At 36.8% G+C, this 19,953-nt stretch overlaps 1 protein-coding gene across 5 annotated transcripts in view; it reads right to left on the minus strand.

Annotated features, from left to right (window-relative positions):
* The window catches only part of Pcnx1 (pecanex 1), a 159,643-nt gene that overhangs the window by 81,807 nt on the left and 57,883 nt on the right, over window positions 1-19,953 (minus strand). For 3 of the 5 annotated variants that reach the window (XM_070030959.1, XM_070030953.1, XM_070030970.1), the window contains 2 exons: window positions 12,278-13,981; window positions 2,927-3,056 (listed from right to left, as the gene is read on the minus strand). In XM_070030959.1, the coding sequence (XP_069887060.1) occupies window positions 2,927-3,056; window positions 12,278-13,981 (1,834 nt within the window). The remainder of the gene's footprint in view (window positions 1-2,926; window positions 3,057-12,277; window positions 13,982-19,953) is intronic. The other 2 variants (XM_070030966.1, XM_070030962.1) reach the window with 1 other exon arrangement.

Raw genomic sequence — 19,953 nt, forward strand, 5'->3', positions numbered from 1 at the left:
CAAATACCTAATTTTTACAGTTCCAATTGTGATACTACCACTAGCATCAATCACACAAACACTGCTAATCTGAATAACAGAAGCATAGTTAGTCTTGGTCTTTCCTTCCTCTTTACAAGTTGAATGGTACTTGGCACATTCTGCCTTATATTGTCACAGTTACCTTTGTTTATGTCTCACCAAACCCTTAAGTTAAGTCCATTATTCTTAATCTCTAGACTCCAAAGAAAAAGGAATCTTGAACATTGTATACAAGTAATAGATATTCATCTCTGAGCACAAATGAATCCCTGAATCTCTAATTACAGACTCTGAAGTGTGATTATGACCTTATTATTCATTTTTTATTTCATATTTAATAAAAATAAATCTAAGAATCCTCAAAAGCTTTCTCTTCCTCAAAATACACTGATGATTTTTTTCCATTCCAGCTCATTACTTGGGATTCAAAACATATAGTATTTAAGCTGACAAACACCAAACTTTTTATATTTGTATTACAAAATTTTTCAATATGTATGTTTGATTTTAGCTGCATTAACTAGGAAGAATTGCCAATGGCCTATAAAACTTATCTACAAGGCTAAATTTTTTGTGTAATTTTAAAAAATAATTCTGAAAGAGTTTGTTCTAATAAGTATTATAAAAACATGCAAATTTCAGGAGAAAATGGATGAGTCATTTCAAGCCTTGTAAACATGTATCAAACCATTTTGGGGTGGTTACTCACTGAGGTTTAAAACAAGTTCTAATACTCCCCCTTTTGTCCAAAGTTTTCTTTATGTAATTGTAGTTACCTACAGTAACTGTAATCTGAAAATATTGAGAATTCCACTCAGTCATGGGGCTTGAACTCTGGGCCTGGGCTCTGTCCCTGAGCTCTTCAGCTCAAGGCTAGTACTCTATCACTTGAGCCACAGCGCCACTTGTGGTTTTCTGGTGGTTAACTGGAGAAGAGATTCATGGACTATCTAGCCTGGGCTGGCTTTGAACTATGATCCTCAGATCTCAGCCTCCTGAATGTCTAGGACTACAGGCATGAGCCACCAGCACCTGGCTTCAGAAACAAATTTTAAGTACCTTTTATTATAACATATTATAATTGCTCTATTTTATTTTCAATTATTACTAGGTTAAATTTACATTATCTTTTATCATAGGGACATATATACAGTATATACGATGATCCTAATTCTTAACAGTTAGCTTTTATTCTACTTAGCTCAAAATGAGGTCAGCTTATTTAGAATAATATGCTATATTTGTACTGGAAATATAATATTCTAGGATCGCAACAAAAGCTAAATGCTCACTATTGAAGACTACTTTCCAAGAAGTCTAATGTGAGTCCTTTAGAAGTAAGTTCTACATTGTATCTGAGATGTGATTTAAAGTTGTAGGAAAAAAAGACAGAGGAAATACTGTGATTGATTAAAGTTAGAATTAACTCTTTAATATTCCACCAAGCAGGAAAAAAGAATAAAAATTAATTTGTCTACAGTTTGTGAGATTCAGCAAGCTAATTTGGGGCAAAAAAAAAAGATTTTTAAAGACTCAAAACAGAAAATTAAATAGATTCTTAAGAAATATAAACATGGAGTGAATAGGGAAGCAAAGAAGTTATTTATGGCAAGTATTATTCAAGGAACAAGAGGAGGTTAGAAATGAAAATAGTAAAAGGAAAATAAAGTCTGCAGCTCTCTCTACATGTTGGACTGTGCCCCAAATCCAATAGCAGAAAGAAAAGTGTTTTCAGGCAGGAAGGGAAATTGAAGAGGAAGGCTCACAAAAAAAAGTCTCTAGAATAAATGTTTAAGTTGGTTGCCTTCCCATACTTGTATTTTAAATATTAGCTTGATCCCTAGTACTTTTCATTAAATTATATATTATTACAGGAATAAGCAAAATGACCTATGAAAGATTAAGTTCCTGACATAAACTCAGAAATCAGGACCTAATCTCAGGGGAATATAAACTGAATTTTAAAAAAAGCACAACAGGATTTAGCTACTCTCAAAAACAAGGTTTTTAAAAGGGAAGGTGAGGGCTTATCTCTTCTAACCTACCATGAACTCAAGTTATTTCATCAAATATTATTTCTTCTCAAGTTGAAATTAAAATGTGGCATAAAATAATCTGTAAAATGATATGAGGCACAGATTAATAAAAGCATATAATATATGCACTGCTTAAACAATCATATATATTTATGTCTGTATTTGTCTTTGTGCAATAAATCAAAGCATATCTTTTGAACAGATTTTTATATTTCTAATTCAAGACATTGGTTAGATTTGATGCAATTCAAAGCACCAATGTCTTAATGAAAAACTATCTGTAATATCATGAATAGATGTTTTCTTACTTGAAAATAGTAGAAAGACAACAAATGCTTTTTAGTACACTGTAAGGGCTTAGAAATTCAACATATACATAAAAACAGAAATCCACTTGGTCAAACTACTCATAATTAAATATTGTAGTCCTATGTCATTACATAGGTCCTGGAGATTGTGAAATCAAAAGACACTGTTTTAAACAATATGAAATCAAGTATCATACTTAGTGACAAAATGTAATTACACTGCCACTCTCTGTTAGTTTCCAATAAACTCATCACTATTATTAATCTTAAATACTATCAAGATGTTGCATACTTTGAAATACAAAAAAAGTTAACTTAGAGCCTTTTACACTTCCATAATCATTCTAAAGTGATATCACAATTTAAAATGGGCAAAATCATTCTGTTTAAACAGTGCAACATAAGACATGCATAATGCAATAGGCTTATGGTCACATGCAGAGAAGAGCTGAAATATAAAGAAATAACAGAAAGCAAAAGAAAGAAATCTTCCAATGCTTTATTGGATTAGCAGATCTGTTACATGCGTGGTGGAATTGGTGGAATTTTAAAATACCATACCTGAGGGGTGATCCGATGAGCAAGGTAGGAGGGGTAGGGTTACTCCCTGCATTGTGCCTGCGCCGAACTGCCTGACGCCTAAATGTGCTGCGTTCACGGCGAAATGCCACCGCCTCCTCGCTGGCCTGTGCTGTTGCATCAAGACAGACTTAGGTCAAATTGGAGCCTAGGTCAGAGATGGAATAGCAGCTGAGCCTGTCCTTCCCTGGACTTCCCACCCTCATGGGTAAATGAAATTTATCTCCTTACTCCAAATTTATTTTGCATGTACATTCTTTATTCTACCATATCAGGGAATACAGAAAAAGTTGGTTTTATTTTTCAAGGTTAATGCTTTTGAAAATAATGTTATGGATTTATTCTCTTATTTCATCACCTTTTCTTCAACATTTTCTAGATTGAAATCTCTGTTGCTTTCAATATTCATGAAGTTTCATTTCCCTTCATCCTCCCTTTAAGTCAGCCTTAAAATGGATTTGTTAGTTTGTACTAATGGGAATGAATGAGCATTCTGTTTCATACCCTCAAGAGAATAGTAAAAGCAAAGTTAGTACAGATATTCCTTGATTTATGATGACCACAGTAACAATAAACCAATCATAAACTGAAAATATCACAGGTCAAAAAGCATTTAAAGCTGGGCACTAGTGGCTCACGCTTGTAATCCTAGCTACTCAGGAGGCTGAGATATAAGAATCATGGTTCAAAGCCAGCCTGGGCAGGAAAGTCCGTGAGACTCTTATTTCTAATTAACGCGCGCACGCCCGCTCGTGCAGTACAATGAACTACTTAAAGATAATAATTTTTAAAAAGTAGTGTTGATCTAAACAATCAAGACTGCCATTTCATTATCACAATCTACAAAGCCAATAGCATACTTGCCAGTTCCTGACACCCAGAACCTCAATTAATGAAGGCAATACAAATTTTTTTAAAATCACAAAGGAGAGAACATGCTGATAAGGTAATCACTGAAATGACAAAACAAAGCAAAGAAGAATACATGCCAGTTGAGGGAAAATGAAAATTCAGATGAATAACTGGTAGTTTCTGAGACCAGGGATGGTGTAGAGACATAGACAGAAGGATCAAAGTCTAGTCCTCCTGACTTTGACTAAATGCCATTAGGGAATTAAATTTTTAAGAAAAATAACAAAAGTAATATATATATATATATGAAAAATAAGAGACACTTGTAAACATTCTAGAATACAGTGAAATAGTTTTACTAGCTAGCTGGGCATGGTGTTGAACTCCTGTAATACCAACATTCAGAAGGCTGAAATGGAGGATCAAGAGCAGTCTGAGTATACATAGCTAGATCCTCAAAACAAAATAAACCCCACTATTTTACTTCAGAACAAAATTATCACATAAAGAAATAGACAAATCATTTTGGAAAAAAACCTAAAAAAGCTTTTTTAAATTCTAAAAAAAAAAAACAGTTCTGAACAAAATGTTTTCATCTAAGCATGAAATTCATTTTATCTAAGCAGCTTTACTGATTCTTCCTTTCCATACCAGTCACAAATAACATTAACAGCAATATGGAAAGACTATGTCCAAGTAAAGAAATGTTATGTTATTATTTTTATTTATTTTTGCCAGTCCTAAGGCTTGAACACATCCCTGAACTCTAATGCCCAAGGTTAGCACTCTAACACTTGAGCCACGGCTCCCACATTTAGTGGTTGTTTTTGTAGTTTAGTGGAGGTAAGAGTCTCATGGACTTTCCTACCCGGGCTGGCTTCAAACTGTGATCCTCAGATCGCAGCCTCCTGAGTAGTTAGGATTACAGGTGTGAGCCACTAGTGCCTGGCTCAAGGTATACTTTTATAAGTACCATTTTCTTGGAGTCCAAGTAACAATTAGAACCTACTATACAATGTCTAACCATCAATCTGATTAAGATAATTTCCATCTACAGAAACATTTTAAAAGACCACTTTACTTTTGGTAAAGTCAACAAGCAACAGCAAACAACAGCAAAAATATCAGCTGTGTTTTGAGAGAGAGTAAATTTGCATATATTTCCTGATATTTTCCATATTCCCAAATATACTTGGGTAGATAAAATGCATTCAATAAACTAAATGATACTCTGGGTGCAAAATCACAGCTTCTAAGTAGGTCTATTTACTTTCATAGATAGTTCCTACTCATTTAAATACTTTGGGAATGGAAAATATAAACCCTCTCCTAAGAGGGGCATTCTAATATAACTGGGCATACTTTTTTTTTTTCTCCAGCAGATTTGCCTAGTAAAGAATAACATTTGAAAGAAATGTAAAGATCACCAGATGTGGAAGAAATAATTGTATTGTCAAAGCTCATAGAATTCACAAACTTTATAGACCATGATGATAATGACAATTTGCTTTGTGAAGGTTAAAATGTGTTTGTGACTTTAAGTATCACTATTCCACAATTCTGTGAAATATATGCAATTTATGTAATCACCTAATCTCAATTTTAAAAAATGAAAAGTGAGAGAAGGGATGAGTTAGGAGCAATGGATGACAATGTTGTCAGACACCTTATATTCATAGATTTTTGTAGAATGGAAACTTCTTTGTACAACTACTTAAAGATAATAATTTTTTTAAATGTTAAAAAAATAACATTTGAAGGGACATATTTGAAAACAAAAACTTACTGAAATTAAAAAGCACCAGTGTTTTACTTTATGTAAGGAATGTACATTTAATAAAGGACTTTTGGACTTCTAAGCCTGTGTGACAAACCCAAACATTTATGTCTGTTTTACAATTGAAGAACTGGAGGCAAAGATTTAACAGCTTGACTGATATTCGGCCAATAATTAGAGGTGGTATTACCTTAGTCATTTAATTAGTTATCTAGAATTTCATTGATGCTAGAAATTTTTTTAGAAGTACAATATGTGCTCCTACCTGACAAAATTGGAAATTGTTTTAGGGGAAGATTATTTTTCCAAACATGTTTCCCTATATAGCATAAACAGTCTCAGAAGCATTTTTCTTGTATAGTCCAAACAGTAATTTCTTATGGAATCAAGGTCAGTGACATGTACCTTTATTACAAGCATTATTCTATAATACAACATTAAGTTCTGATATTATGATGCCCTTGAGCACTATTAAAATGAAAATGATGAAGAGCCAGGTGCCAGGCCTGTGATCCTAGCTATTCAGGAGGCTGAAATCTGAGGATGGAAGTTTGAAGTGCGGAGGGCGGGGGACACAGCAGATAAATCCCAGAGACTCTTTAGTTAATCAGCAAAAAGCCAGAAGTGGCCTGGTACCAGAGGTTCACACCTTTAATCCTAGTTACTAGGAGGCTGAGATCTGAGGATCATAGTCAGACGCCAGCTCTGGCAGGAAAGTCTTACCTCCACTAAACTAAACTACCAAAAAAGCCAGAAGTGTAGTTATGGCTCAAGTGGTAGAGCATAAAGAAGCTCAGGAATCATGCCCAGACCCAGAGTTCAAGCCCCAGGAACACGAACACACACACACACACACACACACACACACACACACACACACACACACACACACACACACACACACACACACACACACACACACACACACACACACACACACACACACACACACACACACACACACACACACACACACGGAGGTGTGGCACAAGTCTTGAGCAGAAAAGTCAAGTAAAAGCATGATGTCTCGAGTTCAAAGCCCAATATTGGCATTAATAATAATAATATAAATGATTGATAGTTTGTCTCTGCATCTGCTGACCATACTCAATTATGTTTCTTGCTTTGCTTTAAAGTTATTACAACTCTTCTGCTGTCACTACTTCAACCTCTCTAGGCATCCCCATCTGCTAACTTGCTTCTTCTAACATGCTATGCAGAATGAGAAATCCAAGTAGACATTAGAATCCTGCTTATTCAAGTACAAAAGGTTTAATTCAGATTTTCTTGTTTATTTGGTGGTCTTTTGTCTAATCTTTTCAATGTTCAATGTACAAAACTAAAATAGCACAATTTCCCTGTCAATTGGGAAACTTTTGCTTTTCATTGAATAAGTGTCTTTGGCTCCTAACAAATAATATTATAAGAAGACTGCTACACCAGGACATAATCAATTATACAGGTCTCTAGAAATTCACACACAGTGAGACCAAAGGAGGATGCTCTTAGGAGATGAACTGAAAGGCACAATGCCTATGTGCAATTAGATCATACAAAACAGTATTTATCAAAATGGAAAAGGAAACAAGGATTTTTTTTTTTGCTTTTTGTTTTCTTTCTGTTTGTTCATCTATATGTGTTTGGGAGTGTAAAGGGAAACACAGAAATGGATGAACAATGGAGCAGAGGTACTCACTGGACACTATGTTGAAAATGAACTATACAACTTGTGGTTAGGCAATGGGATGGAAAAACTGGGAGAGAGGGGAAAAGGGGGACACTTTTCAAAAAGAAATGCAGGGCTGGGAAGGTGGCTCAATGGTAGAGCGCTTGCCTTGCATGCATGAGGCCCTGGGTTCGATTCCTCAGCACCACATAAGCAAAAAGAAAAAAAGCCAGAAGTGGCTCTGTGGCTCAAGTGGTAGAGCGCTGGCCTTGAGCTGAAGAGTTGAGGGACAGCGCCCAGGCCCAGAGTTCAGGCCCCACGACCAGACCCAAAAAAAGAAAAAAAAAAGAAAAAAATGCACTCTGTAACTGTAAACCTTCTGTACATCACCATTGCAATAGCAATAAAAACTTTTTTAAAAAAGATTTTTTAGAGGACAGTAGTAACCCATATATTATATTTCAAATTATTTTCTCAAGGAAATGGAAACAAGAAAAAAATTATTTTCTCAGAAAAATGTATGTTAAGAAATTCAAAAAACAGTGCAAGGAATAAGAAGCAACATAAACTCCTACATTCTGGCTATTTACATCTAGTAACTGATATAGGAAGTATTCTATAATGATAGTATTGAATCATGTCGAAAATAAGTTTAATTGCCCAAACGAAAATTTTAAAGTAATACAAGCTAGAAAGCACAGAACATTTTTCTACCATATGTAACTGTCTTTTTTTTTTTATTCTGAAAACATTAATCTTAGGAGATATGCTTTGTAATTACAAAAGAAAAGTTTAGCCCAAAACAAGGGGTCCTTAGAAAATGTCTTAGTTTGAGCCAGGCACCAGTGCTCACACTTGTAACCCTAGCTACTCAAGAGTGTTAAGATCTGGAGGATCACAATTCAAGATGAGCCTAAACAAACTAGTTTGAGAGACTCTAAAATAATCAGCAAAAAGAAAGTTGAGCTGGTATGGCTCAAGTGATAGAGCACCTATTGATGAAGCTAAGGCAATGAGCTCAAATCTCAAAACCAGGGGAGGAGGGGATATTGTAGTTTGAACTTTAAAACTTTTTCCCCGTTTAAGTAACTGCAAGTAATAGTTATTGATGATATTTGATTTTACTCTAAGTACATAATTAATGGTGAGTGGTCCTATGAAGACAAATATGTGTTACCAAAAGGTTATATAAGACCTATTACTGTCAATAAGGTAAAAAAAAAAAAAATCAATATGGAAAACAGCCAAGATGCCCTACAGTAGGTGAGTGGATCCAAAAAATGTGGGACCTATACACAATAGAATTTTACACAGCCATTACAAAGAATAATATTATGTCATTTTCAGGGAAATACATGGGACCTAGAACAAATCATGTTAAGTGAGGTAAGCCAAGCTTAGACAGACAAATGGCTCATGTCTTCTCTCATATGCAGAAGCTAAATCTAACATACTCTGGAACACGAGTAAATTATATAGGACTCTAGACATTTACACACAGTGAGACCAAAAAAGGAAATTCTTAGGAGAGGAACACAAAGGTGCAAGGCCTATATGCATCTGATCATATAAAATAATATTTATCAAACTTCAGGAAATGGAAACAAGAGGTTTTTCTTTGTTGTTTTTTGTTTTCTTGAGAGAGTAAGAGAGGGCACAGAAATGGAGGGACAAAGGTTGAACAAATACAGCGTGGTACATATTAGACACTATGCTGAAAATGAACTATACAACTTATGGTGAGGGATAGGAAAGAAAGTGAGGGAAGGGGTGACATTGTCCAAAAAGAAATGTACTCATTACCTGACTTATGTAACTGTAACCCCTTTATAAGAAAAAAAATTTAATGCAGAAAAAAACTATCAATAAAAACAGCTTTTTGGTCAGTATTAGTAAAGAAATTAGGAATTCAAGCATCATATATTACTATTGTCGTTTCATACAATGGGATAATATTATCTCTAACTTATTTCTACATGTTAACTTCTACTTTAATTTTATATCATTAAATTAACAGTGTTAAACAAGACATGACACATTTGTGTAGCATAATAAACTGGCCAACTTAATAACACTAAGTGCAGCATTATTCATTTCCTGTGTGCCAGACTCTGTTCTACGAATTGTCACTTTTTACAACTACCCTATAAAGTAGATTCTTCCATATTTCATTTTAAGATGACGGAGCTGAAGCTTAATGCAAGATAGTAGCTTTCCAAGAGCCATGGAGACACACACACACACACACACACACACACACACACACACACACACACACACACACACACACGCATGTATATGTGTGTTTCCACATCACTAGATTACCTCCTATCGTAGAGCGTTTTAGTACTTTAACATACATTTCTTAAATTCTATCCCTTCACACTACCAATGTTATCCACCTAAAAATAAAATAAATATGAGTCACTGGAGAACTTAACACCTCCAAATTCACTGTGGTTTTATGTGTAAGCATACGAATGGCAAAACAATCATATATTATGTTGAAATGTCTCAGCAGTACAGTATTTAAGATAGAAAAGACAGCCTAAAACATTTCTTCTAATTTTCAGACACAACTTTAACAAATACTGCTTTCACAAACAAGTGTCTTTACCAAATATTATGACAACTTTTAAATCCCTACTTATTACTTCCACGCTTCTAAAAAAAAGTAAATCACCAACAAAACCCTTATATTTGTCTCCAGTAGTTAAAATAAATTTATTCTGTTCTTATTCTAAATACAATCAAGCTCAAATGACAATAATATCAGTAATGCTTTTGAAAAAGAATGATTTTCCACAACTATAATACTATTACATTTCTTCCAAAACAGTCAATGAAATTTTTTGTTCAGTATTTATTATTAACATTTAATTTTTTAAAAAAGAATAGATAAAAGAAAATAAAAGCTAGAGTTTGGAGAAATGGGGTTTATATAATAAAGAATTACTAAAAAGTAAGTAATATCTATAACATCTTTCATGCAACTCTTAAAAAAAAAAAAAGAATATCCCACATTCCAGGTCAAATATAAAGACAAACTTGCCAAAGGTTTTCTGCATATTTTGTCAGTATTTACATTTTAATCTGTTATTTATCTTAACACTATTTTGAACATTTTATAGCATGCTCATTCTTTAAAATTTTATTTTGGTAACGAAACATCAAGCTGCATTTAAAAAATCTAATAATTTCTTAAATAATGTGAACATAGAAGATTGTATGGGCCAGGCACTGGTGGCTTACGCCTGTAATCCTAACTACTCAGGAGGCTAAGATATGAGGATTGAGGTTCGAAACCAGCCAGGACAGGATCTTAATCTCCAATTAACGACCAGAAAACCAGAAGTAGCTCTGTAGCTCCAAGAGGCAGAGCCATAGCCTTGAGTGAAAAAACTCAGGGACAGTGCCCAGGCCCGGAGTTCAAGCACCACAACCACCAAAAACAAACAAACAAACAAAAAAAGATTGTGTGAGCAATCACTACAGGTATTTCAGATCTTTTATTTTAAAAAAAAGCAAAATAGTATGAATGTCAAAGACTCTAGATAATTTACTTATTACACTGTCACCAACTGGTAACAACTACTTCAGATACAATTTGTTACCAATATTTAAGTTGGATAGACTACAGTTGTCCTTAGGTATTAAGATCATTTCTTTATATTCCCACTAGAAGTTAATCTTTGTTAGAAATTTTTCCAGTAAGAGAGAGAGGGGGAGGGGGAGTGGAGAGGGAGAGGAAAGAAGGAAGGAAGGAAGGAAGGAAGGAAGGAAGGAAGGAAGGAAGGAAGGAAGGAAGGAAGGAAGGAAGGAAGGAAGGGAGGGAGGGAGGGAGGGAGGGAGGGAAGGAGGGAGGGAGGGAGGGAGGGTGAGAATGGATGAAATTAAAATTCCTTGACAATAAAAAGCACAGTCATATGTTTGGGAATATTTAGGAACAGAAAACTCAATAAGCCAATTCCCTACAAATCTGAAATAAACTATTACTTAACCAAAGTAGTATTGCTGTCACAGAGGACATCATACATCCGCCTAATGAAGCTACAAACCTCAAACTTGAAAGGAACACTGTAAAGTTACAGAAATTTTTTTTTTTAATTTCAGTATCTGAAACCTTAAATAAGCAATAAATAAAACCAAGTAAAGAGACAAAAAAAAAGAGCCATAATTTTCAAATTATATAATCAGGGCTAAAGTTAAAATATAACAGAAAATCTAGGAAGTGGCGCTGTGGCTCAAGCGGTAGAGCGCTCACCTTGAGCTAAAGAGTGCAGGGCTAGCGCCTAAGCCCAGAGTTCAAGCCCCATGACCAACCAAAACAAAAACAAAAACCAGAAAATCTTCATAAAACAGGCTGAATGATCTAATTCTAGAAGTTCCTGTCACTCAAAGTAGTCTCAGATCCTAATGTAATTTCATATTTTATTTTTGTCACACAAAGGATGGTAGTGTTTTGTTACTCTTGGAAAACATTAACAGGTAGCAACTGCTAAGGAAAGTGAAGGCCATCAAGAATAAATTGACATACTGTAAGACAACTGATAAAGATGTCTTCTTAGTGTGTCAGTAAGACAATACAAGAAGTTTTATTGGTGTTAGTAACAAAACTTTTCTGTTTTTTTTTTTTTTTTTGGTTAGTCATGGGGTTTGAACTCTGGGCCTGGTCACTGTCCCTCAGCTCTTTAGCTCAAGGCTAGTGCTCTACCACTTGAGCCACAGCACCACTTCCAGTTTTCTGGTGGTTTATTAGAGGTTAAGAGCTGCATGAACTTTCCTGTGTGGGCTGGCTTTGAACCGTGATCCTCAGATCTCAGCCTCCTGAGTAGCTAGGATTACAGTATGAGTCACTGGCACCCAGCAATACCAAACTTTTCTAAGACAACCAAGTCCTCCTTCACTGAAGAAGTTTGTTTCAATAACGGTGGAAGAAGAATATTAACAGAAAGTTTATTTTCATAAGCACTAGTGCCCTCAACACTATCAAATTTGTAGTGACTCTTTGGGACATCTGTTCCTAGAGCTTACTTACCTCTACTGACTGCATCCTGCTCTTCCCCTTCAGGAAATGCAACCTGGCTTGGCAAACTATTCCTAGATCGAGTAACTGTCTCTAATTGGGATGCTCGTCCCAATAAAGACAGCTCATCTAGCACCTCTCCCTCTTTGGCCTCAAGATCTGATTTTGAAGTGGTTAAGGGCTTTATACTTTCAGGTGCCATTAGCCTGTTTGAGTCATTCAAACATGCTACTGTGCCACTATCCAAGCTCAACACTCGGGCACGGGTCTTGTTATTGGTGCTGGAAGTCCGTCGTGTGGCCCGCTTCCTGCCAGCTCCCTCAACACCCAGATGAGTTCTGTGTGTGTGCTCAGAGTCTGTGTCCCGATCTTTATGAACATGCTTGGGCTTTAGGACACTGTATTTGCCCTCAGGAGACTGGCACGAATGAGAAGTGGTGCTAGAAGAGCTGTCACTGCTGAACTGATGAGCAGAATGAACACTTGATGCTCTACTCAAGTCACTTTGATCACTAGAATCTTCATCATGACAAAATATAGCACTATGTGGTTTGGTTCCAGAGACTCCTCGAAAGGAAACATAGTCCTTATGCCGACTTGAGTCAAAACTGCTGGCCCGTTTCTTTCCTGTCCGTCTCCTGCCTGATTTATGGGCAGAGGCTGTCCGGTGGATTAAACTAGAGGATTTGGGCCGGACATCCCCTTCCTTCTGCTTTCCACCACCATCTTTACAAATTTTGGTATCCACTGAAACAGTGGACTTCTCACTCTGCTCCTCTTTGTTTTCAGCAGTAGTCTCAGGTGGTCTGTCCCCTGGTACAGCAAACTCATTTGCATGGGGGTTTTTATTGGCTTCTTCAGAGGCAGAAGTGCTGAGATCTCTCTGATTGTGCATCTCCTCCAAACCCTGAGTATCTTGGGCCTCAGGAGCCCTGCTACTTGTACCCTCTTCCAGAGCAATCTTATCGCTGCTAGTCCTTTGGTCACTGGTACAGCTGCTCCTCTCCTCTGGGTCAGCACAGCATTCTTTTTTCCTAGCAGTTCTCTTTCCCACTTTAGGAGACTCCTCATGCTCTGATAAGATACTCTCTATGTGAGTAGAGCTGGTCTGCTCACTTTTATAGCTGCTGACAGTACTGTTGGTGTCACGGTCTGTTCCACTGCAATAGCTCTCTGTTGAGCCACTACTCCGCGTGCTCAGGCTCCTCAGGCTGTCAATGCTTTTGTCTGCATTCAGTGCTTTACTCTTCCCACATTTTGTAGGTAGCTGAGAATTACTGCTTTTCAGGTCACCAGCAAGCTGAAATTCTCCAGGCAGGCAAGAATTTTCCACCAAGGATTCTTTAGATCCAGAAGGAGGTTTGGAAGATTCCAACTCACTAACTGGATCTAACCCTCGTCTTTGCTGGTAAAGAGGGAAGTCATTCAGTGAAGTGTCAGGGAAAGCCACAGCAGAGCTGGAAGTCCGTGGTACACCTCGTGGCCGGTGATCTTTCCTATAAGAGTGTGAATGTAAAGGTACAAGAGAAGCTACTTCTGTGTCACAGGCGCTGGACAGAGACTGATCAATGTGGTGGTGGTGGCTATGACTTGGCAGGCTTACTTTGTCACTGAAGTCCCTTGGCAAGTCTTGTCCACAAGAGGACAAGGAAGGCTGAATAGAGATGAAGGAGTCATTGGAGACCAAACGGAAGAGCTTCCGATCAGCTGCCAAATCTGTTTTAAACACACATTTGAAAATATTAACACAGAAATATGTTCCACTATTGTTTAACAATAGAAAGTATTCACAGTAAACCAAGTATAAATAGTTCATCAAATAGTTCACTGGGAAACAGTTGGCCTGTCATTCCAAAGAGATCATTTCTGTTTTACAAGTGCACAAAGGAAGCATTCTATTAAGGGAATAAATTAAACTTCCAAATCTTTGAGCTTTACAGCTGGTTTCAGAAAAAGGTTTTTTAGGCTATTATTAAAATAAGAGGAAACAGGGCTGGGAATGTGGCTTAGTGGTACAGTGCTTGCCTCCTAGCATGTGTGAAGCCCAGAGTTTGATTGTACTACATAAACAAAAACAACAACAACAACAAAAAAGCCAGAAGTAGCTCTAGTGGTAGAGTGTTAGCCTTGAGCAAAACCAGCTCAGGGACAGTGCCTAGGCCCTGAGTTCAAGTCACAGGACTGGCAAAAAAGAAAAAAGAGGAAACAACCAGTTGCTGGTGACTCTGAAATTAAGCCCCAGTACTAGCACACACAAATGAAGTTACAAATAAATGTTCACGCACTTTTAAAAACTCTAAATCAGGATTTTGTTGAAATAACTAAAAACAGTACAAAGCGATATCATTTTTCTCTAATTAAATTTTTTGAATGACTGCTATTAATGGTATTTAGGGTAAGAAAGGTGGGCTTACAGTCCACCTTATAAGTGGCTCTACTTAATAATCTCATTTACCCAGAAAGCAGAAGACTAGGAGAATAGAAGAAGCCAGCTTAGATAAAAAGTTTGTCAGAATCTATCTCAACAAATAAACTAAGCTTGGTAGCTCATACTTATAATCCTAGCTCTAAGAGAAGCAGAAGCAGGATGATTCATGGCCCAAGGCTGGCCCTACCAAAGAAGTGAGAACTTACCTGTAAAATAACTAAAGCAAAAAAATAAAAATAAAAAATCTGAGGGTATGGGCTAAATGGCAGAGCATACTTAACAAGTTTGAAGCCTTGATTTCAAAACTTTAGTATGCCCCCAAGTGAAAAGGGAGAGGGCATGTTTACTATATTACTCGTAGTAGGACAAACTGCCGTAATTGTCTATCTACACTGGTAACATATCCAGAAGCCTTGAAAAAGTGTTCTAAATTCTCTGATTAGTAACCTATGTTTTAGAAGTTGTTGCTAAAGGACAAAATCATATATGTGTATAAGGCTTTAGCAAAGTTGTTAATTTTAGGTTCCATAAAAATTATTAAAATACAAACAAAATCTAATAATGTCCAATAAAAAGAATGGTTGAGTTTATTATGTAGCCTACTGTCACTGCTATTTGGGCACTTAAAAACATTTTCAGAGGTTTTATATAATATCTGAAGATACTTAAATGAAAAATATTGTAAGAAAAGTATGATTTTGGTTCTACAAGATAAAAAAGAATGCTAAGGATATAAGTACATGTATATAAATGTTAAAAGTAGCCGGGCGCTGGTGGCTCACGCCTGTAATCCTAGCTACTCAGGAGGCTGAGATCTGAGGATCGCGGTTCAAAGCTAGCCCGGGCAGGAGAGACCGTGAGACTCCTATCTCCAATAAACCACCAGAAAACCGGAAGTGGCGCTGTAGCTCAAGTGGTAGAGCGCTCGCCTTGAGCTGAAGAGCTGAGGGACAGCGCCCAGGCCCATAGTTCAAGCCCCACGACCGACAAAAATAAAATAAAATAAAATAAAATAAAATAAAATAAATGTTAAAAGTAAACTACATATTTAGCTACAAGAAGGAATGAAGACTTGATACAAGCTATAACATGGTAAGTAAAGTCAGACACAAAAAATTCACACAGAATATAATCTATTTGTATGAAGTACAACAGGCAATACACCGAGACTGAAAGTTCCAGCAGCAATATAGGCTAGTTGAACAAGGAACCGGACAGTGAAATGGGTGTAAGTTTCTTTTATAGAAACAAAAATGTTCTAGAATTCATAGTGATGGGATGTACTACCTAGTAGATATAGTAAAAATCACTAAATTAGAAACATAGTTTTATGGTATGCAAATAATATCACAATAAAAAAATTTTATATTCAAAAACATTTGAAAATGCTACTTAATGGTAGAAATATAATTATTTTCTTCCTCACACTTAACTATACTTTCTAAAGTTAATATGTATTATTTGTGTGTGTCAGTACTGGTACTCAAATTCAGGATCCAGGCCCTGAACCTGAATATTTTTTGCTGAAGGCTAGTACTCTACCACTCAACCCACTGCTTCACTTCCAGCTTCTTTATGCTTTATTGGAGATAAGAGTCTCATGAACTTTTCTGCCGGGGCTGGCTCTGAATCGTGATTCTCAGATCTCAGTCTCCAGTTAGCTAGGATTACATGGGTGAGTAACTGGCACCGGCTTACTTTTTTTATTTTTAAACCTCCTTTATCCTTACCAGTCTGCTACCTATTCACCTTAAGTCTCTGCTCTTTATCCAAGAAGTCACTGAAAGAGTAGTTTATAGTTACTTTGATTCTTCACCAATTCTCTCTTCAGCAAACTCTAACCTCGGTCCATTAAAACTACATTTTGTTAGGGCTGGGCATTGGTGGTTCATGCCTGTAATCATAGCTACTCAGCAAGCTGAAATCTGTGGATGTTGGTTCAAAGCCAGCCTGGGCAGCAAAGTCTATGAGACTCTTATCTAGAAAACTGGATAAACTATGAGACTCTTAACCACCAGAAAACTGCAAATGGAGCTGTGGCTCAAAGTGGTAGAGTGCTAGCCTTGAGCAAAAGAGCTCAGGAACAGCCCTAAGTTCAAGTCTTACAACCACCAACAACAACAACAATAAAACACTACACTTTTTAAGCTCACTAACTTCTTCTACACAGTAAAATGTAGTGGTCAGGTCTAGTTCCTCATGTCCTTTAACCTAGCAGCAGCATTTTGCAAAGATGATCAATCCATTTTCCTTGGAATGGGAATATACATTTTCCGTTTTCTATCTTTCAAGTTGCTGCCACTCAGTCTCCTGGACTTCTTAAACTACAGCAGCTCAAGCTTCCATCCTTAGAATTTTTCATTTTTGTATATTTACTCTCTGTTTTGTAGATCTCTTCCAGTTTTCTGGCCCCACAATAACCATTCACAAATACTTGAAACTAGTTCCTCCATCTTCTAGCTAGCCCTTTTTCACAAATGTGGATGGTCTACTGTTCTTAGGAAAGACAAGAACGAGGCTAGGCAGGGACATGGTAAGTCCTTCTTTGAAGTGAAGAAATAGAGGACCCACAATCCACATCTTCAGTTTTCTCCTAGTAATCCTGAATCATGACAAAATGAGTACCAACTAACCAACTAACTGCTAATCAACTAATTAAATCACTGGTCCTTTAAATCAAACAAGCCAATGAACCACTAGTCTCAGTGTTAGTATATTATTACAATTATTTTATTATAATATTATTATGGGACTCTTGTCCCTACCTAGATAGCCATACTCAAGCCAGAATGAACAAATGCCACTAGATGGTGCCAAACCACAGCAGGACCAAGAAGGACTGATCAGAGAGCCAGGCTACCCAAATTCCAAGCCAGAAAAATTCATATGCTTACTGTTAAAGTTTACTATCTTTATAATAATTCCACATTTTACCTGAATAATTTTTTTGTTATTTATACTTTGAAATCGCCTAAATTTAAAACACAAATACAAGACAGGAATCAGTGACTCACGTCTAATAACCAAGCTCACTCCTAGCTACGACATCTGAGGATCACAGTTTAAAGCCAGCCCATACAGAAAAGTCTATGAGACTCTTATCTACAATTAACCGCTAAAAAGCCAGAAGTATAGGTGTGGCTCAAGTGTTAGACCACCAGCCTTCAGCAAAAAAAGCTAAAGGAGAGTGTCCAGGCCCTGAGTTCAAGCATAGTAAAGGGGGGGGGGGGGGGAGACCAAAACTACAAGTACTAACTTATTTGAAACACAGACTTCCCTCTAAACAGGGTTACATGGAGATAATATAGTACTTTATACTAGATATTTCCCAAAATTAATTCTCTGTCCCACCCTATGAGCTCCCTACCCTTGAATAAGCTTTTAATTAAAGGGCACCCCATCTTTCCATTGTTTAACCCCAAAGCCTCAGTCATCTATTTCCCTTACATAGTATATGCAAGTCCACCAACATATCTTCATATTGAATTTTCAACAGATCCAGATTATTGTGCAAATCTGCTAACAACTTTTAGTGTTTGCCCCATTTTAATATAGTCTCAACAGTGATTCTGTAAAAGTATAATGCAATCCTCTGGTAGCTCTTTATCTCACTTGGAATTAAGACTATCATCTAAAATGGTTTCTAAATACTCTATACAATCTAGCCCTCCCCCCACCCCCGCCCACACCAAAATTATTTCTCAAACCCTAATATGCATGTTCCTGCTTTACAGTTTTTTGTTTGTTTGTTTGTTAGTCGTGGGGCCTGAACTCTGGGCCTAGGCGCTGTCCCTCAGCTCTTCAGCTCAAGGCTAGCTCTCTACCACTTGAGCCACAGCACCACTTCTGGCTTTTTCTGCTTATGTGGTGCTGAGGAATCAAACCCAGGGCCTCATGCAGGCAAGGCAAGCACTCTACCACCTTCCGAGCCCTACTTTACAGTTTTTGAGCTTGCTACTCCCTCTGTGTGAAAAGCGATGCTTTGCTCCAGATATCCTGATGGTACACTTTTCCTTTTCAGGTCTTTGCCCTAGGTGAGCCTTTCCTTAAACCACACTACTTGAAATTACTATTTTCCCAGCCTCTATCACTCTCTATCCTCTACTTCTGTCTACTTACAACATATATACTGACTCCGTAATACAGCTCTACATCAACATTAAGGAAGCCATACAAAAGTAAAACCTGTTATCTGTGCACTAATTTATTTCTAGTACTTGCCAGACATATCAAGTATTAAAAAATATTTAAGTGGAAAATACATGAAAAAGGGGCTGGGAAGATGGCTCAGTGGTAGAGTGTTTGCCTTGCATGCCTGAGGCCCTAGGTTCGATTCCTCAGTACCACATAAGCAAAAAAGAAAAAAAGCCGGAGGTGGCGCTGTGGCTCAAGTGGTAGACCGCTAGCCTTGAGCTGAAGAGCTGAGGGACAGCACCCAGGCCCAGAGTTCAGGCCCCACTACGGGACCCAAAAAAAAAAAAAAAAAGAAAGAAAGAAAATACATGAAAAAATGTTAGGTAGTGAAAAGCATGTTATAAAACTAGATGAAAGTTATGCAGTAAAGTGATTAAATGATTCCAAACTAAATTTGAATTACAAGACTACCACTTTGTTCCTCTGTGACTTTGAGACCTACAGAAGTTCTAAGCTATAACATACTTATCTGACATAAGAATAAATAATAATAGAACCAACTTCAAATATGAAGGTTGTGTAAATATACATAAAGTGCTTAAAAGAGGATCTAAACCAAACTAAGAACTATGGAAAAAAATGGCCACTAATAAAGAAATTTTAGTGCTGTATAACCATACTCACTTATTTATATATTTTGTGGGACCTTTTACTCTATTATGTCTGAGGTGGAGAGCAAGAAAGACCCTATGACCTTCAAAAGCTGCCCTTTGCAGTTAAGTGTGCTAAGACTTAATATGGACAACAGTTTCACTCAGTGAACAAGTGTAGGTAGCTGCAAGGGTAGATTTGTATGTACATAAATATCAACCTGCCCAATGATGATGATGATGATGATGATGATGATGATGATGATACTAATAATAATAATAATCTTACTTGCTTTTGTTCAAGTACTTGTCTTTGGTAAGAGGAAGGCATAGAAATGGAAGGCCAAAGGATGAACAAATGCAGCAGTGGTAGTCACTAGACACCATGTTGAAAATGAGCTATAGTACTTGTGGGTGGGTATGGGAAGGAAAACTTGGGAGAAAACAGGGGAGGGGTGACATTGTCCAAAAAGAAA

Source organism: Dipodomys merriami, unplaced genomic scaffold, assembly GCF_024711535.1.
Source record: "Dipodomys merriami isolate MVZ:Mamm:240054 unplaced genomic scaffold, mDipMer1.0.p SCAF_1, whole genome shotgun sequence".
Taxonomy (NCBI): Eukaryota; Metazoa; Chordata; class Mammalia; order Rodentia; family Heteromyidae; genus Dipodomys; species Dipodomys merriami.